The 18,245-nt window shown below is 44.9% G+C and overlaps 1 protein-coding gene across 1 annotated transcript in view; it reads left to right on the forward strand.

Moving 5' to 3' along the window:
* Positions 1-1,274: 1,274 nt before the first annotated feature.
* GALNT18 (polypeptide N-acetylgalactosaminyltransferase 18) overlaps positions 1,275-18,245 on the forward strand; it is a 475,154-nt gene continuing 458,183 nt past the window's right edge. Inside the window, 3 exon segments of the mRNA XM_043969506.1 lie at positions 1,275-1,794; positions 1,796-1,856; positions 1,859-1,936. Of these exon segments, the coding sequence (XP_043825441.1) occupies positions 1,702-1,794; positions 1,796-1,856; positions 1,859-1,936 (232 nt within the window). The 5' untranslated portion in view covers positions 1,275-1,701.

The following is an 18,245-nucleotide window of genomic DNA, read 5'->3' on the forward strand; positions in this document are numbered from 1 at the left end:
CCCTAGGTAGTCCCAATCTCCGCGGTTGGCCCTAGTTCTCCAGTGAATGACAGATTTAAGTCTGGCGACAGGCTTGGGCTTAAGGGGTTCTCTGAACGAGAACGCAACCAGGCTTTCCTGACATTCTCTGCGTGCCTCGGAAAGCAAGGGCCAACCTGCCCGGACTTGGTTCTTTCTTCGATGGTGGGGGGGAGGGTAAACAATTCAAGTGATCGCTGGTAAAGCCCGCGTGGTTGCCCTCAAGGCTATTTTTCTAGAGAATCTGGTAGTAGGGATAAGACGCCCACCCTAGGTCTCAGCTTCAGAGGCAGAGCCGGGGCTAAACTACTGTGAATTGTTAAACTCCTTGAGGGCAAGGAGTTCCCGTCATCAGTCCTCAGTCCAGTAGCTCTCCTGAGCCTAGCCCTGCGCAGTGTACGTTGTCTGGCTCTTAATAAATGTTTCTTCACTGGAATGGAATGGCGGGTGGCTGCGGGCTAGCGGCTGAGATGGTCCAGGGAGGCACTCAGCCGGAGAGATGCTCTGCAGCTAGCTGCCCCAGCGGGGGCAATTCGGGGGCGGGGGGGGGGAAGTCGCTGGCGAAGGAAGCTCGCCCCAGCCAGGTCCGGGCTGAGCTGGGGCGCTGGCCAGCAGCGGGGAATCCCTAAGGCCAGGCTGGATGGGAGGAATCCGAGAAAGCCCCGGGGCTAGGAGGCAGAGTTCTAGAGTCGAGGGAGACCCTAGCGGCTGGGTTGGAGCACAGAAGAGAACCGAGTGGGAATTGCCCACCCAACCCCCAACCCCCCTAGTCCCCAGGCCCTCGGGGCTCTTCTCTGCCAGGGCTCGGGGGCGGGGAAAGGGAAAGCACCCTCCTATCCAGTGGGACGAACGAGGGCGGCTGGCTGGCGCGGGGGCCCGGCAGGGGACTGGGAGCCCCTGGGCTCCGGGGACGGGAGGAGAGGGCTCTCCCCCCTCTCCCCCGGCCGAGAAGCGGAGGGGAGTTGGGCTCGGGGGTCTGGGGAACGGAGCAGAGGCAGGTGGGGCGCCGACGGGACTCCGCCCCTGCACGGTCCCCGTGAGTCCACGGCTCTGCACTTCCCCAGCCCCTCTCCCGAGCCGAGAGCGCCGATTGGCGGCGGCGCTTGTCGCTCGGGAGGGGGCCGGGCATGTCCTGCTCTCGGGCTCGGGCCCGCTTGCAGCCGCCGGACTGCCGCCGCCGCCCACCTCCTCCTTCCTTCTCGCACGCGCGGGCCAGCTCTGGCCCAGAGAGCCGGCGCAGGGCGAGGGGAATGGGGAGCGGCAGTGGCCAGGGCGCCCGGGCAGCTGCAAAGTTTTGCCACACTTGCGCGGCTGCGGTGCCCGGCTGCTGGCCGCCGCTGAGCGGCTGCCTGGAGGGGCTTCGGCTTCGTTTCTCCATTTGTTTGAGGTTCTTCTAGTCAAGAGAGCTATTCGCCTGGCCGGCGGCGGCAGCGGGATCAAGAAACTTGGGGCTGTGCGTAGAGACCCCGCGCAGGAGCTTCCGGGCCCTGAGCGAGCAGCTCGGCTTTGCTTTTCGCAGCCACGGACCTTCGAGCCGGCAGCTCAGCATCCCGCCTCCTGCCGGTTCAGATCGCAGAGCTTCCTTTGGAGCGTGTGGGTGGGTGTAGGGACAGCAGGGATTGGGGGCAGTCCAGCGGCCTGGGGGAGCGCGGGAAGCTCCCCTCTCTATGGAGGGAGCGCAGGATGGTGTGCACCAGGAAGACCAAAACTTTGGTGTCCACCTGCGTGATCCTGAGCGGCATGACCAACATCATCTGCCTGCTTTACGTGGGCTGGGGTCACCAACTATATCGCCAGCGTCTATGTCCGGGTGCAGGAGCCGGTGCCCGACAAGAAGCTGACGAGGAAAAAGGGGACACGCTGAGGATCATCGAGCGTCTGGACCACCTGGAGAATGTCATCAAACAGCACATTCAAGGTAAGCCGAGTCCTTTCGCCTCCGACGTTCCGGGGGAAACTTTCAGGACCGACCCGGTTGGTGTTGATGGTGGGGTGTGTGTGAGTAAGTATGTGTGTGTGAGTGTGTATGTGTGTGTGTGTGTGTGTGGTGTGTGTATGGTGGGGGGTTAATAGGGGGGGAGGTAGAGATGAAAGAGGTGAGGGCGGAGGCGGGAACACTTGTTTCTATGTGGACGTGCAAGTAACCTCGGCCCTGAGTCCGTGTGACTAGTCAATGATAACAATAGTGTGTATGAGCACGCATGCAAGTGTGCACGAATGTCGTGGGTAGCTGCGGGGGAGACTTTACCTGTGACCAACCTACAGACTCTGTCTGTGTATATACATGTACACGCAGGGGGTTTCCACTCTTGCCTGAGGTGGTGTGTGTGTGTGTGTGTGTGTGTGTGTGAGAGAGAGAGAGAGAGAGAGAGAGAGACAGAGACAGAGACAGAGAGACAGAGGGACAGAGTCAGAGAGACAGAGACAGACAGAGACACAGAGACAGAGACACACAGAGAGACAGAGAGACACAGAGAGACAGAGGGACAGAGACAGAGACAGAGAGAGAGACACACAGAGACAGAGACAAAGAGGAACAGAGACAGACACACACAGAGACAGAGAGACAGAAAGAGAGACAGAGGGACAGAGCGACATAGAGACAGAATTAGAGACAGAGAGACAGAAACAGAGACAAAGAAAGAGACAGAGACAGAGATAGAGAGACTCATTCACACACACACACACGTGAACACCCTCCTTAACCGGCAAAGGTGTGTGACCAGCACGTAGTCACACAAAAATTAGACACGTGCTAGTCTCTCTCTCTCTCTCTCTCTCTCTCTCTCTCTCTCTCTCTCTCTCTCTCTCTCTCTCTCTCTCTCTCTCTCTCTCACACACACACACACACACACCCACACACACCACACACCGTCTTTCATTCCCTGCTCCTGGGGTAGGGAACAGCCGAGCGGCTGGGCCCTAGCAGACTTGTGGGGCGCGCGCGGGGGGAGCGGGGTGGGGGGGCTGCAGGAACCGATAAGGGAAAGGAAGGGAGAAAGGAGGCAGCGCGGCCGTTCCAGTCTGCCCCACTCTCCTTTCTGGGTTAGTAGCTGGACAGCTGGAGGGGACCGTGGACGCCCGGAATCCCCCAGCCTGTGGGGCCCGGGGGGAGGGGCCTCGCAAAGCCCCTAAGCGGAGTGGTTGCCCCTCCCCTTTCTCTCGCCTCACCCCTTCTTTGCCCCTCAACTCCCCAGACTCTGGCCCCCTACTTGGCCACTTGTGCCTACTGATCACCCGAGTTCTCCCGAGGGGGGCTCAGGTGATGGATCTCGGAGCCCGTGGGAGCTTGGGGCCCTGGGCACAATCATGGAAAGACAAGTAGGTTGGCAACCCTGGAATTGGAACTGGTACTAGAGCTGGAACTGAGAGATCGATCGGGAGGCACTGGGTTCCGAAGAGCACCGGAGATCTAGCCTGAGTTGAAGGGGAAGGAGATCCCGAGGACTTGGAATCTCGTGTGGTTGCTTCCATTCCTGAATGTGCCTGCCTATTTCTGTGTCTGTGTCTATCTGTTGTGTATGCTATGTGTGTATGTGTGTGTGCGCGTGCGTGCGTGCGCGCGCCTGACTATGTGTGCCTATGTGTTGTCGAGGGGAGGCTTAAAAGCATCCCTTTTCCCCTGGCATTCCTGATGCGCGCGAGGGGGTGTAAGCTCTCGGTTCCCGGCTCCTGACTGGCTTGAAGGGAGGAGGATATTCTTGTTTCCTTGCCTTTTTTTTTTTTTTTTTTTTTTGTCCAGGAGCTGGGCTGGAAGCTGCTTGTGCAGCCCAGGGTGGGGTGACAGCTTTTGGAGATGGCCCTGCCCCCTGCTCGATAGGCCCATAGCTGAGAACGGGCCCCCACTGAGAGACCAGGAGGTGGGACACTCCACCTTGTCCCCCACCTCAGTGAGTCATTGTGGCGAGAGGAGTGCTTGAATTTGACACCCGAACCAATCTATCCCCACTCCCAGACTGAGTTAGATCTGTCTTCTACCCGGCAGCCCCTGTGGCTGGGAAGGGGTGGAAAGGGGTTGAAAGGGGTTGAAAGGGGTGGAAAGGAGTGGAAAGGGAGCTCAGCTTTGTCCCTTTGGAAGGGAGCTTTCTATTTCAGTGTCATCCCCAGGCCAGATCTTGCCACTGGCTGATCAGGAGTCGCTATGAGCCTAGCTCCTCTTTTGCTGGATTGAACTGTTAGAAACAACTGGCCTCAGTCTGCCGCTCTCCACAGCACACCTGTCTTCTGTCCATTAACCAGGTCAAGATAGAAGGAACCTTTTTTCCTTCTGTCAGAAGCCTGTTGCTGCTAAGTCTTACTTGTACTTTATCATCAGATACATTTGGTTTCCAAAAATTACTCAGCAATAGAAATGGAATTTTTGCCTCAGGGGTGTTCAGAACTTTGTGAAATGAGCCTCAGTGGTGGCCTGACTTTAACATTTCAAATCTGTTCCCAGAATCAATGTGATTTTTATTTATAGAGGTTTTCAGGAGAAATAATAGGGGCATCCGACTGAGCTGGGACCCTGGGGTGTAGTTACAGGGTCCTGGATGGGAAAGCTAAGGCTATCCCCAAAGGTAGTTTCTTTTCAAGCTGTAATAGGGAAGAGGCACAAAGAAAGCACAAGTGAGCACTAGGTTCATCAAGATGATAATGATGAACGATGGTGAGAAGGCAAAGGTGCTGAACTCTTATTTTTTTTTTCCCTCTTTGGATCAGAAAAAGTTAGAAGAAATGGCAAATGAGGGGCTGAATCCCCCAAAATCTAGTGATATAGTAAGAGCTCATTTACCTTCCCTTATGAGTTCATTGTCAAGTTGGCTTTGCCACTAGTTACTTTCATGATCTTGGGCAAAGGAATCACTTAACCTCTCTGGACCTCAGTTTCTTCATTTCTAAGGAGCCTACCAACTCTAAATCTGTAACCTTTAACTACATCCCAGGGTAGCAAAATAATTAGCAGTTGTGATGGCTGAGTTACTGCAGATTTGAAAGACCTTGGAGAATAGAGGAGGCATGGCACAGGACTGGAGAAAGACAATGAATTTCGATTTTTAAAAAGGGGAAGAAAATGGAGCCTCAAGGCTACAGATCTGGGAATTTGTCTTAGACAGCTGGCAAAATTCTAGTCTGTGTTATGAAAGGATTGGATAGTGAAGGTCTAGAAAAGGAAGTAGCAACCATAACAAGCCATATAACCATCTATTATTCTTTTGGAAAGGATGGAGAGATATGGGCCAGATGATAGTATCATTAGGTGAATTCAGGACTAGTTAGATGGCCAGATCCAGAGTAACTTTTTGTTTTGATGCTCACTCCAAAGAATGTCTGTAGTGATGGGCTTCAGAGATTGCTATTTCATCCTGTGCCTCTTTCCTTAGTGATTTGGAATAGATGGCTTCTTTATTAAGCTTCCAGTGACCAAAAGCTAAGAACTGTAGTTAATAGAGTACATAATCGTCTGAATCCCAAAGTCTTGGCAGGCTCTGTTGAGGGTGATAGCTAGCATTTCTATAGCATTTCCTATGTGCCTGGCACTTTACAAATATTGTCTCAATTGATCTTACAACAACCCCAGGAGGTAGGTGATCTTATTGTCTCCATTTTAAAAGTGAGAAAACTTAAGCAGACAGAGGTTAAGTGACTTACTCCAGGTCACACAGCTAGTAAGTGTCTGAGGCAGAATTTGAACTCATTTTTTCTTGACTCCAGGATCAGTGCTATATCCACTGTACTGCCTAGCTACTAATATGAGGATTACTTCATAAATAGGGGAATATTTAGCTTGGAAGGTCAAGACTTGGTGAGCACATGATAATAGTCTTTAAGTATCTAAGGACTATTTATGTGAAAGAAGGATTGGACTTTTTCTGTTTGACCTTGGATGTCAGAACCAGGAACAATGGGGTGAAGGCTGCAGAGAGGCATATTTTGGTCTGATGGAAGGAAAAGCTTCTCAACAATTCAAGTCATAAAAATAGGTGGAACATGAAGCCTCAGGAGGTGATGGGTTTGCACTTCTTCAACCAAAGACTGCTTGGGTATGCTGTAGGAGGGATTCTTGGTCAGGTATGAGTTGGAGTAGGTGGTCTCAGGGGTCTTGTCCAGATCCTATGATACTCCCATCCATTTCCCTTTGGTCAGAAAAGAGGCTGGTGAGTACAATGCAAAGATTCTCCTGTGAGAGACAGATGTGCAGTTATTAGCTGTGAGCCATTTAGTGAATGTGCTATTAAAATAGAGTAGGTATTGTGACTTTCCTGAAGAAAAAACCCTGCAATTAGGCATTGTTCATAACTGAAAACCTGGGTGAGCCAACAAAGCAACAAGGCTTTACCTTTTTAAAGATAGAGGTTTGAAAAGGCATATGACATCTCCCTGAGCACATTAGAGAATAAATGTCTTAAAGGACTCCGTGAACCAAGCTTCGGGGATCAAGATTCTTCAGCTCAATTTATCAATCAACAGATGTTTAAACAATTTGGTCTCGATTCGGAAAAGCCAATGGGTGGGTTCTTGACCACATTGGCTGATTGAGCTTGTTGGCAATTGATTTTAGAGTTTATGTTACTGAGTCAGGATTACTTGGGGCTTATAGTCATCTTTCAAATAATATTCATGTAGCCTCAGAGCCTAATTCAGTTTATCTAGACCCCACTGTGAGCTGGGCACAGTGCTAGGTTCTGTATATACAAGGAGAAAAGCAAAGCAAGCTGCTTCCAACGTGCTAATGTTCTAATGGGGAAATTTTATATTCAAAGTAATTGCAGGGGGTGGGGTGGAGGAATCAGGAAAGACTTCTTGCAGAAGGTGGCACTTGAACTGAGCTTTAAATAGAACTAAGATTTCAAAGAGGAAAATGTATGGAGGGAGAGCATTGCTGGCCTGGGGCACAGAAACAAGAAAAGGAATGCTTTGTACAGGTGAACTGGCCAATTTGATTAGATTTGTATGAAATACATCTGGAAAGGAAAGTTGGAGCCACATGTATAACTTATATTGAATTGCTTGAGTTCTTGGGGGGGGGAAGGGAGAAAGGAAGAGAATTTGGAACAGGAAGTTTTTAAAAATTGATGTCAAAATTTGTTTTTATATGTAATTTGGGAAAATAAAGATTATAAACAAATAAATAGAAACAAAGAAGAAAAGTTGGAGCCAAATTGTGGAGTGTTTCAAAGGCTCCAGAGGAGGTGGTATTTAATGCTAAAGGTAATGGCTATCTATCCATTGGTGTTTGTTGAATGGAGGAAGAGACATGATCAGATGTGTGCTTTAAGATTACCAATATGGTATCTGAGGAAAGCAATTTGGTCTTGATTCAAGGGACACAATGGGTGGGCTCTTGACCAACATGGCTGACTGAGCTTGTTGGCAGCTCTATTGGTTCATGCTACTTTGTCAGGATTATTTGTGGCTTAAAATTGTTCTCCAAATGACATTCCTGTAGCCTCACAGCCTGGTTCAGTCTCCATCTTTTCCATTGAAGGGAAGCCATATTAGAAGTTCAAAATCATAAAATAAAAACAACATCAATTTAGAGTTGGAAGTGATTGTGTAGTCATTTCACAGCTGAGAAAACTAAGATCTAGAGATGTTACAAAGGAAATAAGTTTTAACAACATGAAAGTTTAAGCTTTGCAATAGACTTTATATACATCATCTCCTTTGAACCTCAAAAAAACTTCTGTGAAGTAGGTATATTCATTCTTCAGTTAAGAAAACTGTGTCTCAGAAGTTAAAGGGTAGCTAGGTGGCACAGTGGCTAGAACATTGAGCCTGGAGTCTGGAGTACTTGAGTTCAAAACCCAGCTTCAGATATGTAGTAGTTGTGTGACCCTGGGCAAGTCACTTAACCTCTGTTTGCCTTGGTTTCTTCAAAAGAAAAAATAAATACACCGGGGCAGCTAGGTGGCGCAGTGGATAGAGCACCAGCACTGGAGTCAGGAGGACCTGAGCTCAAATCTGGCCTCAGACACTTAACACTTACTAGCTGTGTGACCCTGGGCAAGTCACTTAACCCCAATTGCCTCACTAAAAAAAAAATACACCTACTTCTTAGGGAGGATCAAATGAGATAACAATTATAAAGTGCTTAGCATATTGCCTGGTGCGTGGTAAGCACTACATGACTGTTGGCTGTTATTTATGATGGTGATGTGCTTTGTCCATGGTCACACAGGTTGGAGATTTTTGAGAAGGGCTAAGTCTGACACATTTATGGCACAGAGCTTTTCTTCAGGAGCAAAGTGGGAATTTTAACACCAAGCTCTTCCTGTTCCAAAGCAGACTGGGCTGCCTCTCTAAAATGTCACCTAATGAATGTGGATGGATGATCCTTACACTTAGAAGCAGCTTTGGCACCTCACCCCCAAAGTCTTCATTCAGTCCATACCAAAAAGAATATTTTCCTCATGGGGGTTGCCTTAATATTTCATTTTAATTTGTTTTCTGCTTGAATGATTTAATTAGATGGTTATTGGGAATCTCTAGAGAGTGTAAATTGCAGATCTTAAACTTTTTTTAATGATATGGATTGGAAATAAGGGGCTAACTTGAAAAAAAATGTTTTTTTTTCCTCCGTCGTCTACAAACAGAAAATAAGAGCGAATAAAACATTGATATTTGGAGAAGAAAACTGAAGCCTTGTAAACAAGGCATACAGATGAGTTCAGAGGGGTGCCAAAGATGAGTTTATGTTTTGGAATGGGGATTGGGAAGCTGTGGAATGCAATTGTGTATCCATTTTGGCAAGCATATATTGTGTCTCTATATATTCTGGGCTATGTTAGATGCTGGGGACAAAAATATAAATGTCTAAGACCCTTCCCTCAGGAAATTCACATACTCCTGAGGTAGTTTTGAGAAAATCAAGAGTTATTCTTTATTTGGGTATTTTAAACAAATATTTTTAACGAACATAACGATAGACTGTTAATAATCAATATCACAGGGGAATAGGCAAGATCAGATGTTTTTTGAGGGGAAGAAGCGGGACACTTTGAGAAATAAGAAATTAAACATCTGCAAAAGGAACTGAATTACTGGATGGGTTACTTTTAAGCACTCACATTTCTTTGAAATTTGTAATTAATAGTGTGTTCGAGTATTTGATTGATTTCTAAATCCATTATCCTCCCTCATTGAATCTAGCTCATTCCAACAATAGGAAGAATGTATTATTAACAATTTTCATTTCATGGAAGTACATTAGACATATTATATGCACATTAATGTACATCCAATCAGTAATATCAGCTTGCTTGCCAAGATAACAGACTATATGTGGTGTAAAAATTGGTCCCTTAAAATTTTTAGGAAATGGTCATGTATTATGTTTGCATCCTGAATTTAGAGCTGGAAGGGACCCCAGGGATTATCTAGTTTTATCCTTTTATTTTACTGATGAGGCTGAGATGGGTGAAGTGAATTGCCTGAGGTATCCCAGGTAGGAAGTGGCAACATAATTGGTGTAAATCTGCAATTCTGGAGATACTCTTTTTTTTTCCTATTCCCAGGTGACTGTGTGGGTGCCACTTAAAATTGACCCTTTCCCCAGGCAATCTCCAAGATGAATAAGAAGGTCCAACTTCTATCTGTCATGAGGGGGATCTTAAAGATGAAGTATATGGTGTTTGCTAAGTGCTTTGAGTTTATCAGAGGTGAAAATGTAATATAAACATGAGCCGTTGTTTTTCCCGTGAATGAACAGCAATTGCATTAGTAACAATGGAATTGATACTTGGAGACAGCACAGTAATAGAATCTAAGGTTGGATTGAGAAATTGATTAATAGACCAGGACCATGTCTTGATGGAGCACAAGTGTGTGTGTGTGTGTGTGTGTGTGTGTGTGTGTGTGTGTGTGTGTGTGTGTGTGGCGGGGGGGGGGGGGGGTTCCGGGGAGGGTAGCATGCAAGAAAAAGCAATCTGAAGATTTAAAAAGAAAAAAAAATGTTGAGAAGTATGCTGCATTAAATAAATGAATTCAACATTATTTTCTACTCGCTTGACATAAATTGTTACTTCCTCTTGATACGTAGGTTGGCGTAGATTCTCCAGGAGAATTGAAAATGGAATATTTTTAAAAAAAAACCCCTCCAATTCTGACATTCCTCTCTGAATAATAATAGTAGGCATTTATTTTGGTTCTTTAAAGTTTGCAGAGTGTTTCATATATCTTGTTTAATCCTCAAAAGCCTATCAGGTAGGTACTAGAAGTATTCCTTTTTTTTTTTTTTTTGGTGGGGTAATGAGGGTTAAGTGACTTGCCCAGGGTTACACAGCTAGTAAGTGTCAAGTGTCTGAGGCCGCATTTGAACTCAGGTCCTCCTGAATCCAGGGCCGGTGCTTTGTCCACTGCATCACCTAGCCAGGCGCCCCCCCCCCTGCCCCGCCCCTGCCCTGCCCCCTGCCCTCCAGACATATTCTTATCCTCATTTCCTAAAATAAGAAACTGAGGTTTTTGCCCATGGTCCACAACTAATAATTGTCATAGCCTTTATACCAACACCACTTCTCCTAACTTCAAGTCCAGCACTCTGCCCACTAAATCATGTTTTGATCACTTGAGTAGCACCTATGCTTATTTCTATGAGATTATGGATTCATCAGTGCATATGCTTTTTGTTACTTTTCAGTCCTGTTTTTTAAGTCCCCATTTCCACCACTGACCCAGCACTCTAAGCTTCCACCTTGGGATTCTGGGCTTCTGATTGATGCATAATCATTGAACTCTACCACTCTTCTAGCCATCTTTTTGTCACATCGTTGGGTCTTTCTCCTCTTTGATTCCTCTTCCCTCCTCATTTTTCTATGTTAAAAAAAAGATTCAAGTCATAGTTTGCTCTCATCATTGGACTTAGTCTTCTTTGGTGGAAAATCTTATGGTTATCTTTGACTTTCTCCAATCCTCTCCCCCCACTATCCAATCAGGTGCTTTGATGGAAATTCTTTGATGGGTGATTCCCAAGTTTTCCTAGAATTCACCACTAGAGGTATCCCTCCAGGAACTTTTCTGAAATAAGAACAATCTGGTAATCATTGGGGTGTTGTCAGCTATAGATTGGGGGCTGTGGAGCTGGGACATCAGGGGCTTTAGATCTTTGTTCAGGGGAGGGGTATGGAGACCCCATGGTATGATGGAAGGGGGGGCTGGATTTGGATTCAGATGGCAGCTCTGTTACGGACTGTCTATGTTATGTTGGGCAAATTATTTAACTTTCTCAGGGTCTCAGCTTCTTCAGCTGTAAAATGATCTAAAATTGGGGGAAGAGTCTTGCCTCACTTTTGGCTTTTTATCCTCAGGGTTTAGCACAATGGCTGGTACAGGTTAGGTATCTAATATATCCTTGATTGATTGAAAGGGTTTTTCTTTTAAGTTCCCTTTCTCCTCCAAATCTGTGATCCTTTGAAACATTATACTCTATGGGTAAAAGTAGGGGTAACCTTTGATCCCTTTCCTGATGTCACATCAGCAATCAACAAGCACATTTAAGGGCTTGGGATGTGCCAACTATATCTGTTTCTGCTGTTTTTTGTGCTTCACCTTTAACTTAATTTCAGAATTTAGAAGGGAGGTTCCAGTTGTTCACATTAATCAAGAATTACTCCCCTTTGGGGGGCAGTTAGGTGGCACAGTTGATAAACCACCAGTCATGGATTCAGGAGGACCTGAGTTCAAAACTGGCCTCAGACACTTGACACTTACTAGCTGTGTGACTCTGGGCAAGTCACTTAACTGTCATTGCCCTAAAAAAAAATAATTACTCCCCTTCCTCATGTGTACCTTATCATAGAGCTAGAGGTAAAGTGGGCCTCAGAAGCCACAGGACCAACCTCTTCATTTTACACACAAAGAAACCAAGACACTGGGGGTTTTTGATTTCCCCAAGACCATAGAGGTAGTCATTTTTGGAGGTGGATTTGAACCCAGGCCTTCCGACTTTAGAGATAAAACCCTTTCTTCTTCTTCCCCTTTCCCTTCCCCCCTTCTTTTCAGTCATTTGTTCAGTGTACTTGTAGACACTCAGGCTTTTCCCTCCCTCTGTCAGAACCTCTTAGGGTTTGGAGAGGGAGAAAGCACCGTTGTTATAGAGGAAAGCTTTAAGAGAATGGTTTTGGTCACAAAACATCAGCAGCTGTTTATTTGCTCAAAACAGTAGGAGTCCATATTAATAACCCTGTGAGTTATGTGTGGGGAAGTGAAAAGTAAGCAAAAACCTTACCCTGGCCCCATAAATGGGGCTTTCTTCTCTTATTGAACTCATCTTTCTTCCAGTAGATGCTGGTGACATTTCCTATTATCCATGCAGAAAAGCTTCCTTGATCTCCTACACTACAAAAATTGTTTTACCTTGCCTAGAACACAGTCCCCAAATGAAGAGGTTTTCAGATTTCTCTTTATTGCAGTAATAAGGTTTTATATCTGTCTGCTTCCTGTCTCAAAGGAAGTCAATAAATGGTGGGAACTTTCTCTAGTTAATCTCTCTCATGTCCTCATGATGGAGGAAGGACACCTTGGAGGCATCTCCAGAGCATATGCTGGAGGTAAGGGGAAACAAAATACAACAGACATTCCCAACACCCAGCACTGTCCAGGAGGGCAATGGGCTGCTTTTAGGGAGAGGGAGCACCTTGACTCCTGAGGTTTTCGAGTAGAGGCTGCAGATTATTGGCCACATAGCTTCTGAGTTTCATTCCAGCTCAGACAATATGTAATTTTCTAACTAATGTGTGTGTGTGTGTGTGTGTGTGTGTGTGTGTGTGTGTGTGTGTGTGTGTGTGAGAGAGAGAGAGAGAGAGAGAGAGAGAGAGAAGAGCTAAGTCTATCACAGTTGATCATCACACATTGTTGCTGTTACTGTTCTACCCAAAAATTACTGGGCTATTTGACACTCCCCACCCCCTTCCCTGCTTATGTTGAGACCACTTATGAAATGAAATAAATGTTTCCTTTAAAGAGGGGCATCCTTGTAGACTTCTACAGTGAATGGGGATGGGATGGGAGGACCCACAGAAATTATTGAAATGTATGATCTGGTACCATAACTGAGGCTGGCTTTGAGAATGGAATAGAGATACGGAAAGGGATTGGATTTAGGATTTCTTCACTGGTAAAGGAAAATTCATGGATCCTGGTAAGGTTGAAGAAACCCCCTCTACCAAGACAGGATGGCACCTTCTTGGCATTTATAGTTTTAGGTGGTTCTAGCACACTAAGAGGTTAGGTGACTTGCCTAGGGTCACACAGCCAGTATGCATCGGAAGCAAAATCTGAATCCAGACCTTTCTGGTTCCAAGGTTCACTTTCTATCTCCTATGCTGGGCTGGGAATAGAATGGGATGGGGGTGGGGGAAACATTTATAGATAAATTCAGTGAAACCAGTAGGCAATTTTAAAGCACCTTCTGTGTGCTAGACACCTGGGTAAGTATTGCATATACAAAGAAAACAGAACCCCCCCCCCCAATAGCAACCAAAAAATGACAAAAAACAGTCCCTGCTCTCAAGGCATTCACAGTCTAATAAGGGTGATAACATGCAAACAACTATGTACAAACAAGTTATATAGAGGATAGATTGAAAATGATCAGTGCAGAGAAGGTGCTGGCATGAAAGAAGATTGGCAAAAGCTTCTGCTAGAAGAAGATGGGGCTTTATCTGAGACTTGAAGAATTCTGGGAAACCAGGAGGCAAAGATGAGGAAGAGAGAGAATTTTAGGCATGGGGGGAAGTTAGTGAAAAAGAAGAGTTGGAAGATGGAGTTATCTTATAAAGCACTCACTTTGCAGAATATTAGGGATACATAAAGAAAAGTAAGACTGCCCCTGTTCCCCAAAGCTCACCTTCCAACTGTGGGAGACAATACTTATAGGAAGGTTTAGCAGCAGGGACAGTGGAATGGCCTTTTGGTCCATAGGGTGCACTTTTGGGAAGGGTGAAGGAGATCATGGTAGGATCTAACCCAATATGTGTGTGTGTGTGTGTGTGTGTGTGTAGCCAGGTCCAACCTGTGCTGATCATAAATTAAATTAGAGGGAAGGAAGGCCAAAACAAGAGTTGATGAAAATTTGTCAAATCCAATCACGCATCTCCAGATTAGGGCTCTGTCTGCTTTTTAAAGTCCTCTCCTTATGCCATCACAAAGCACCCAGATGCCTGCCTACTGGCCTTCCCTTTGGTCCTAAAAATATTTACCTTTTCAAACCCACTTAATGCAGCTGCTGGAGCACCGGACAATTCCAAGAATGCGGCTTTGTTTGGAGGAGACTGTGCTATGGGCACGACTTTGAAGGCGTCTCATTATCCTGTCTGAAGGCTGAACTAAGTGGAACTGCCTTCTCCAGATGCCTAGCCAAAGGCCTTTCAAGCCTCCCTCCACTTTTTAGTTGACAGTGTGGAAGAACAGAGCTAGGCATTTCTTCCCACTTGACTTTGGCTTATCTTCCTTCTAGGGTGAATTTGATTTAAATCAAATTGATTTAAGTCATAATTTCAATCACAGCCAGGAAGATGCGATTTAAATCACTTGTCAGGAAGACTCGGTTTAATTTTTTTTTCTTCCCCCTACAGAACGTGCCTTCTTTCTTTGCTGTTCGATATAACCTTAACAGCGTATATTCTTCAAAACCCATAGATAGAGATAGTTTCATTTTTAGAAAATGCATACTATATACATTTTAAAGCAGTGATTTATTTTGATGGATTTTCCCCCCATAAAAAAAAATTCACAGCTATATCCGGAAACTGAATGATGATTAGGATGGTCTAAAAATCCCCTTGGGTTTGTGGGACCTATATTGCCGCTGATTGCTTGTGTTCTAGACATACATCCTCTTCTTGTTCTGGTCTGGAAACTTCCATGACCTATGTTAATATAGCTAGGTTAGTCCCTCTCATGTCCCTTTTTGGAAAGCCGATTAGATGTGTCTGGATGAGTACCCATTTCTTCCCAGTACCAATCAACAAGTATTGATTAAGCACCTACTATGTGCCCAACACTGTTCTAAAATCCGGTATCGTTGAGCTACTTTGATGGGAAGATGATGAAGGAGGCTGGCTTCTTAACCCTTGACTAGAGGAGTGACATTTATATGGGCCTCAGTGATTGATAGAGATATACAAATATTTAGCTGGATGACTAGCTTCTTGGAGGACAGGGACTATTTTCTTTTTGTATTTGTATCTCCAGTCCCTAAAAAGGACCTAGAACATAGTAGGCATTTAATAGATGCTTTTTTTTGTGGGGGCAATGAGGGTTAAGTGACTTACCCAGGGTCACACATTCAGTAAGTGTCAAGTGTCTGAGTCTGCATTTGAACTCAGGTCCTGCTAAATCCAGGGCTGGTGCTTTATCCACTGCACCACCTAGCTGCCCCCTCCTCTAATAGATGCTTTTTAAATTGATTGATTGGCAGGACTGTCCTCCTTCTTGCTGTGGTATAAAGCCAATTGCACCTGATGCCTACTTATCCCCTCTCTGGCAACTGAAAACCTGAATTGCCTTTTGTCCTGAATCCCTCTTCTTTTACTCTGTGGCCTCTAGCTGTCTTAGGATAAGCCCCAAGTCTTTCCTTTTGTGACTAAAGACACCCTGTAATAAAGGCCTATAGCTTTAAGCATGACCAGCCTGTCTTACTATGTGAAAACCTTCCTCAGTCTCCAGCATGGAGTAATAGATGTTGACAGAAGTTGATATAAGGAATGGGACAAGGCTCTTGTTACTTTGCTTCAAAAATTATTTATTATGTTTTTATTCTAGACAACAACCAAATATGTATCTAAGTTGATCTTTGTTTCTCTTCTTGTTTACTTCTCTGCTCCAGAAAAAGATGAGTTTTCTTCCTTTGAAAATTCTTAAATGAGATCTCAATATAAAATGAATTAGCCCAAAGACATAATTTCTTTGCTATTGTACCATTATATTCTGAAGAATATAGGTGCTTAAGTGCTGACCATTAATTTACTGTTGCAACTTTGAACTTCATCAGGAAAAAATATATATTGAGAACGGTTTATCTTTAGCTCTGAAATTTATTAAAATTGTCATAATGGGGGGTGCTGTGGGATACTAAGCTCATAACTAATTTTTTTCCAGCAGTTAAGGATTGAGTCTGGTATACAGGATTGAGAATACTGACAAAAATTAGAGATAGCAATATGAGCCTATTTTCTCAAATATATATATATATATATATATATATATATACATATATATATATATAAACACACACATAATTAGAATTTGTATTCTTCTAGGGTAATATTTTTGAGCTTTGAAAGTTTTAAATAAAATGATCTCCATTTAAGTTTTAGTTTTAAAATTAGCTTTTAAAGACTTCGAATTCAGTTTTAACTTGAAAATCCACATTCAAAAACTTGTTAAAAGTTTAACTTGTTTCATGCAAAGGGTATGTTGCTCAGAAAATTAATTGTAGCCTGTTAATGCTTGAGATCACCTTTTCCTACTCTCTCATTTTACAGAAAGGAAACTGAGTCTCAGAAATGAGACAAGACACCAGTGGTCAGTGGCAGAGCAAGATCTCAAACTCTGATCTTCTGGGGAGTTGAGCTTCTATGATACTACACTGCCTCTCAGTTATATCCTAAAAGTTATGTCATAATTATAGAGTGGTCCAGAAGGTGTGCTGTAGTTGAAAAAAGAGCTTATAAAACCTACTTCTACCAGCCTGGCAGAGAATTTAAGAAGTCTTTATGCAGACACTAAATTTTTATTGGTTTATAACATTTACATAGGACCTTCTCATGTCTCTGACACCACCCAGAGTCAAATTCATGCATAGTCACTCCCCACAAACTCAGGGCAAGCTTGCTCACCCCTTGCCAACCTTATTGGTATAAAATCATCCATTCAGCCACCCATGCAGTCACATGCCTAGCCACTGGAATTCTATCCTATCAATGGAGTTAGGCACACAGTCACTCACCCTTTCATACTCTTAGACCAGGGCTTCTTAAACTTTTTCCATTCGTGACCCCTTTTCACCTGAGAAATTTTTACCTGACCCCGAGCATATAGATATATGACAAAGCTTCTTAACCTTTTACTGTTGCCAAGTTTTCCACAAACCCCCTCCCTCCATTCTGTTATTAGGTCCCAACCCACAGTTTAAAAGGCCAGGTCTATGAGTCACCACTCCCCACCTCACTCCACACTTTAGGCACAGACATACCTTCCCTCTGCAGAACACCATCTCCACCTCCTTGCTTTTCTTGCTCCAGCATGCTTTGGGGTCACAAGGGAGGTCTCCTATAGCATTAAGCTGGGATCCTCAGGCTTGGGGGAGATGTCACTGGCCTTCCAAGAAGGTGTGGCCCAAGTCTGACACCCGAGGGTCAGCCCAGCTCCTACTTTTATTGTCTTTAACCCATCTCACCAGGGCTGAGGTTTTTCTTCATCTTTAGGAGACAAAAAGAGAAAAAAAAGATACTTTGTGGGGCCTTGGGAAAACCTTGGGTGATCCAGGGACTAATTTTAACTTTATCTGGGTAAGGAAGGACCCGAGACTTTTCCTGTGTGAAAGAAAGGTGATATTAGATCTAGAATCTCAGTTTGAGTTTCTTTTGAGATATGAATGAATCTTCTTTAAAAGAAGTCTTTGTTGGGGGCAGCTAGGTGGCGCAGTGGATAGAGTACTGGCCCTGGAGTCAGGAGGACCTGAGTACAAATCCGGCCTCAGACAGTTGACATTGACTAGCTGTGTGACCCTGGGCAAGTCACTTAACCCCAATTGCTTCACAAAAAAAAAAGAAAGAAAAGAAAAAAAAGATGTCTTTGTGGGGCAGTTGGTTCTAGGATAGGCATCTATTGTCCGTGGTTGGTGGGGTCTACTTTGGTAGAGAAAGGACCGTATGAAGATGGGGATTCTCCTTACTGAAGGGATGTGTAAACCAGGAGTGCCAGCTTTAGGAATAAAAAGAAAGGATGGGAGGAGGCTGGGAGAGGTCAGTCAGAGAAAGGGGGTTAAAAATGAGATCACTTCTCCACTTACCCTATGATAAATATCAGGGATGCTGTTACTGCTGGCTTTTATGACTTCTGAAACCCTCAACCTTGCCTGTTTAGGTTTGATCTCTGTCCATTTCTCTACTACTACATGTAGTAAAAACTCTCAAAAAGCATGCCACTTTTTCCTAGGTTTATTTGGCACAAAAGGAAGGTAGGGAGAAATCAGAAAACAATGGGTCTGAACAGTGGGTCTGGGAGGAGAGGAACCTAGGTAGGAG

Source organism: Dromiciops gliroides, chromosome 6 (assembly GCF_019393635.1).
Source record: "Dromiciops gliroides isolate mDroGli1 chromosome 6, mDroGli1.pri, whole genome shotgun sequence".
NCBI lineage: Eukaryota > Metazoa > Chordata > Mammalia > Microbiotheria > Microbiotheriidae > Dromiciops > Dromiciops gliroides.